Raw genomic sequence first — 6,261 nt, 5'->3', positions numbered from 1 at the left:
GAAACTTGTTCGTTTATCATGTTATATACTACTCCCTCCGTTTCAAAATAGATGACTCAACTTTGTACTAACTCTAGTATAAAGTTGAGTCATCTATTTTGGAATGGAGGGAGTAATAGTGAATTTTCGTTTGTTCTAAATTTGCCCCCGAAATCGATAGGCTGACGCCTAGTTTTTTTTAGGGGTATGGGCTGACGCCTAGTGCGAGCCTAAAAAAAAGGGCACAACAATGTCCAACTTGCCGAGGCAATCCACCCACTGGGCCAAGGCCCGCAGCGGATACTTCAAGCCCAGCGAGGGCGCTGCAATTGATATCCCGCCAGATTCCCAAACCCCAACCCACCTTTCCCGCCACAGCCATTCCCTCTCGCCTCCTCCCCCCTCTCCCATGGCGGCGCCGTCGGCAGCCATGCGCAAGAAGCTGCAGCGCAAATTCCGGCTGCGTGGCTTCACCCTCAAAGTTGACGCCCTCGAGGAGGCGGCCGCCTTCCTCGCCCGCTTCCCCGACGCCGAGGACGAGGCCCTCGACCTCCTCCTCGACGAGCTCGACAAAGAGCCGCGTAAGTACTCGCTCCGCCCCAGGCTTTCAGGCCGTTTGCCTCCTATTCTCATTCCGAGGCTTCGATTCATGACTGGTTCTCACCCTGTGCGCGTCTCTTTGTGCTTTGCGGGTGCTCTCAGTGAAGTCGTCGATACTGGACCGGGACGCGGTCCGTCGCGTGGTGTCCCTACTGGTCGAGGCGGAGGAGGCGGTCGACGCGGCGTCGCCTTCCGCCACCAGCGTCCAGTCGGCGCTGCGGGTGGTGGACTCGTTCGTCGTGCCGCGGTTCCACTACGACCCAATCAAGAAAGTGTTCTACGAGTATGTAAATGCTGCCACTTCCTTTTAGATCTGGGAAACTGGGTGTCGGGATTTGAGAATTTGCCCTGTGTCTTAAGTCTTGGGTGTTGATGGCTGAATATGGTGATAACGGATGTCTATTACCTGCTTGATTCGTCTAAATATTAAATGAACTTTCAGGAGAAATTGATAATTTGCAGAATGGATGCAGGACATAGCTTTGATATTATTTTTTTCGGAAAGAGGGGAAGACCCTCGGCCTCTGCATCGAGTGATGCATACGGCCAATAACGTCGAACAAATCAGCTTACAAAGAGGAAAAAGAAAAAAAAAGTTAAGACTGTCCACATAGGACAAGCCTCGCCACAACATCCCCAAATCATATCAGATATCACAAAACCTACGATGACATATTAGCAGGCAATGGATGCATGCTCCAAGACGCCGCCTTCAAGAAGGAATAGCCGATGTTGGCTGGTCTAACCAGATGTCAAACTAAGGGCTTGGCGGCTGGCTGCACGTTGCCCTTCCCAACGACAGCCGACGTGGACTTCTTTGCCTCGGCCTTCAGTGGCACAGAGACCGCAATGGACGGGGCAGCGCTGGGCAGCGACAGCTGCCGGGTTAGATGGAAGCGCCGCCGATCCGATTCTTATAGTTGATGGAGCTTAGTGTTTTTCTTTTTCTTATAGTTGGTCAATTTGTTAGCTCAGCCCTGAGGGATTCCGGATTGAATTGGTCTTTAAATCAATTCGTTTCTTTCTAGTTGGTGGCATCTGATTCAGTATGACACATTGATTGCTCTTTGATGCTAAACTAGAAAACATGACTTTCTAAAACAGGTTGTGTGTATGTTTGTTGATGCTATTTCCGATTACACTGTGTATATAGGCATACTGGAAGATTAGCCCTCCATGGAGAAGCTGGAGATAAAGCCGCCCTTTACAGGGATAGATATCAAGTGCTGCTTCAGAGGCTCGCTCGTGATAAATATTTCTCCAAGCCAGCTTTTGAGTCTGTTATGACTGAAAATGAAAGTTGTGAGGTATTTCTCTTAATTATGTTGTGTTCTACTTCTACTACTATAGATTGATTTCTGTGATCCCAGTCCACTGTAGTCCAATACTTGGTGCTTTCCCCCCAAAACCTTTGTGCAGCCTCTTTTGTTCCCCATTTTTTTTAATCATTGTATATGAAATGACGTACAGTTTCCCCCCTTCATGTAGATTACTTCCATACAGTCCTTAGTTGGGTGTACTGGGCGGAGATGGATCATGGGGGTCATATCGCAGTTGGAGGAACGCCAGTTCTACTTGGAGGATCTTACTGGAGCAGTGCCAATTGACTTGGCGAATGCAATATCCTTAGAACCATTGCCATGTTACCTTCATGCAGATATATATATATATATATATATATATATATATATATATATATATATATATATAAATAGAGATGCATGTCTGTGCTGTGCTAAATGAAAACAATTGAGTTCCTTTGGTCACTGAAAGGCTACGAAAAAACCCTCTCATTTAAGAAGGGATAGTGTAGAATACTGATCATATTGGCGTCAGTAATCCATATTTCGTACAAATATTTTGTTTTAGCCATATGGAGTTATGTTTATTCAAATAAGTGCATCGCTTTCCTTACATAAAACACAAAATCACTTCAGGTTTCTTTGTTGAAAACACAGTGATTGTAGCAGAAGGAGAATTACTTTCAAGTGGCATTTTTCAGGTCTGTTGTCCACCATAAAATCTACAGTGTTTTCCTGTATTATTGTCTTGATAGTGGTTATGTTCCAATCATTTGCAGGTCAATACCTGTGGGTTTCCTCCCTTAGAGGACAGAGAAACATCACTTTCACTGCTTATGGGGCTTGATTTCTTTGGTGGAGGTGTCATACCAACTGAAGAAGCAGTAAGTTCAGGAATTATGTTATGCATGTCACTAATAGGTCCTGTAGAAAACATCTTTACTGATGGGTTTTGCTATGTTTGCACTAAACAGCTAAGATTGTCATCACTAGAAAATAAGGCTGTGAATGACATGTTTGTCATTCTTTCAGATGTTTGGCTCGACAGTTATGAGGTATTTAGTTTGGTATTAATTCATGTTTTATATAACTATATTGTTTAGCATACTCTCAGGATGTTTGTATGTGTTATCTCGTGGAGTAGACTATGGAGAAGTTGGGTGTCGTTCTTGATGGCTATGAAAGTGTGGAAGTAGTTCCTTCTCTCTTTGTTCTAATGGGAAATTTCTGCTCCCGGCCCTGCAATCTGGCATTCAATTCGTTCGAAGAACTCAGGTCTGACTTGTTTCATGAAATATAATCTACAGTTTTATAGCGTGTTTGCTTTCCCAATCGAAGACAAAGTTTAAGTTATGTAACTTTATGTAGATTGCAGTTTGGAAAGCTTGGTGAGATGATCGCATCTCGGACTAGATTAAAGGAACATAGTCGTTTTTTATTCATTCCTGGTCCTGATGATGCAGGTATTCTAAAACTCAATGACATGCTTTTACCTGACAACTACTGTCATCCGCATGTTTGGTTTGCTGCAATATCCAACTTCATTTTATTCACTAATGGATTAAACCTGGCCTATTCTTTCATATGTCCAATTATCATTTATTTATTCTCCATGCTATTTAACCAATGAAAAATTTCTGCAATAGGATTAGGAATGAGCTTGTTGATAATAAATACTGTCAGTCTAGTTTTCCCTATAGCTGGAATGTGATGTTTTCTGTTTTTTCCTAAGCTTGGCATGTTGTTTTTTCTTACATAGTAACACATTTGTAGGACCTTCTAAAGCTCTCCCAAGGTGTGCGCTCCCAAAGTATCTAATTGAGGAACTTCAGAAGCACATCCCAAATGCTATATTTGTAAGCAACCCCTGCAGGTTTGTCACAAAGCATTGCCTTGTATCATTCTCCATGTTCCATATGTTAACCATCTGTTTATGTCGCTATAAGCGACCACACAAATACAGGGATATCTTTTTGCGCATCAATTATGAAAATCTGATGTATGTAGCTAAAAAATATCAATAAAACCTTCACAGGATTAGGTGATGCCACTCTCCTTTCATGTTGTATATTATGCTACATGTTATTCTCTGATTCCAAATGTAAATCCTTTTGGACACTGATACAGACATACAGTGTCCATGGTGACCTTTGACCAACCACCATCAATTTCTATGAACGTTAGTTGCTTCATATAAAAATAATGACACATTGTGAAATTATATTTCATGATGGTTCTAGTAATACCATTTAATGTCGTCAAAATTTGTAACTATTTGGATAGTGATGGTCAAACCCAAAAATGTTTGACTACCACAGATTCTTAAACGACTCACATTTGTAATCAGAGGGAGTACCAACCAGTTGTTCTCAGTGTGACCCTGGTCCAGTTTAAGCATAAATCTCTTATTTGGACTTGCCATCAGTCTACCGTAGTTATTTTGATTAATACAGAGCTATCATCTTCATTTTTGTGAGATATCTCTACACAATTGCAACAGGTAGATGAAGAGGCTTAATAATAATACTATACTGGTCTACCAATATCCATACTGTGAAACTGTGTTCTTAGCTGGCATCTATTATCATAAAACTTGTTGCATGCAGTATTATCTTCATTTGGTTTACTTTTCCGAACTTGCTGGATTTTTCATCAGTGCTATCAATTGAGGCACAGGCATTTCAGTTAGTCTTGAAAGGCTTCATGCACTCATTGCCAACTGAGACTACTGTATAAGGATATATTTGCAATGAACGTATACTACAAACTATGGCATACATCCATATTGACATTTCATGATCAAGACAATATTGGACTTTGTGGACTTGCCATTTATCATCTGTTCTAACGCCAATAAGAGCTTGATTTCCCCAGGGTTAAGTTTTATACACAAGAAATCGTCTTTTTCCGGCAAGATCTCCTTTACAGGATGCGGCGGTCATGCTTGATTCCACCAACAACGGAAGAAACAAGTGACCCATTTGAACATGCAAGTTGAATAAATTTATTTATTATCTCAGTGAGAATATATGCTGTTGACTGTTCAGAAATTAACCAATCATTTTTTTTTCAGCTAGTAGCAACTATCACCCATCAGAGTCATCTGTGTCCATTGCCTCTTACAGTGCAACCTATCATATGGAACTACGATCATTGCCTACGGCTGTATCCAACTCCTGACATGGTATTGCCATTTAGCACAAGCCTGTTCACACCTTGAAATGTTTTCTGACTGTAGCTTCCATGAATATGCTTCTGTGCTAATTTATGTGCTGAACTTGCACAAAACAGAAATATACCTTCTGCTGTATAAATATCATCAATCCACACCTTGAAATGTTTCCCAACTCTAGCTTCCATGAATATGCGTCTGCTAATATACTTGTTGAACATGCACAAAACATAAGTATACTTTCTGCTTTATAACTATTGTCAGTCCACACTGCTACCAATAAAAGTTTGAGAGTTCTTATTATGATAATACTTCCATGTTTGAATCTTCAGATAGTATTGGCTGACAAGAGTGAGCAGAAGGCCTTCAAATATACAGGAATCACTTGCTTCAATCCTGGTTCTTTTGCGAACGACAGCACCTTTGCAGCATACCGTCCTTGCACTAAGGAGGTTGAGCTTTCTGCATTAGAAAGCTAATATTGAAGGTGGGACAAACTGAAGCTGTAATCAGTAACAAACCGAACCTTTGATGAGCTGCCTATCACTCCTGTACATCAGCCATCAGGACTGGTGTTTATGACTTTAGCCATATAAACTAATGAGTCCGTTTCATGGAAGCGAATTTGCAAGCATGACAAAGCAACGACATCCATAGAATTGGTGCTGTTTCTCCAGCAAATCTGATGCTGACATCTCAACTTTGTATCACCCATTCATAGCTTCAGATAGTTGTGGACCATAGTGTTTGTTACTTGTTAGGGTGTTTTCCCCACCTGGCCATCTGTCCTTTGTGCAGTGTTTGTGTAACATGATCTCAGGGTGCTTTCCCTAAAGTCACAGAATGGTGCTCAGTCCTGTAATATGTACTGTTTATGTTTGCCATTGTTGTAAACCATGCTAACAAAGCTGTGATTTTTAGTCCAGACCTATTGCTTTCTAAAAGATTGGATTTTCCAATTTTGTAAAATTTAGTCCGATCAGTTATATCAAATGCACAGGAAATTGGTTTCACTTGCTGGTAGGCACTACATAATTCTGCCCACTTTGCACAAACCCTTATTTAGTACCACAAATCTTTACTTGTTGACCTCCTGATCAAATTATGTATGATATGTATTGTGTGTTGATCGGCACAAATCTGCACTTACCTTGTGGCAAGTCCAGTTAGCTATCTCAAAGCCAATGATCCACACATGCACTTGTTGGC

General features: G+C 41.3%; 1 protein-coding gene across 1 annotated transcript; it reads left to right on the top strand.

Annotated features, from left to right (window-relative positions):
• Window positions 1–331: 331 nt before the first annotated feature.
• Window positions 332–6,021, top strand: LOC109777357 (DNA polymerase epsilon subunit B). Its single transcript, XM_073510039.1, has 13 exons — window positions 332–560; window positions 682–862; window positions 1,733–1,886; window positions 2,068–2,200; window positions 2,505–2,581; window positions 2,660–2,764; window positions 2,855–2,935; window positions 3,025–3,155; window positions 3,249–3,343; window positions 3,654–3,753; window positions 4,755–4,869; window positions 4,954–5,064; window positions 5,385–6,021. The coding sequence occupies exons 1-13, from the start codon at window positions 389–391 to the stop codon at window positions 5,529–5,531; spliced, it is 1,602 nt and encodes a 533-aa protein (XP_073366140.1). The 5' UTR covers window positions 332–388; the 3' UTR covers window positions 5,532–6,021.
• The last annotated feature ends 240 nt before the right edge of the window (window positions 6,022–6,261 follow it).

The sequence above is a fragment of the Aegilops tauschii genome, chromosome 3 (genome assembly GCF_002575655.3).
Source record: "Aegilops tauschii subsp. strangulata cultivar AL8/78 chromosome 3, Aet v6.0, whole genome shotgun sequence".
Classification (NCBI taxonomy): Eukaryota; Viridiplantae; Streptophyta; class Magnoliopsida; order Poales; family Poaceae; genus Aegilops; species Aegilops tauschii.
This window is presented reverse-complemented; position numbering and strand designations above follow the sequence as displayed.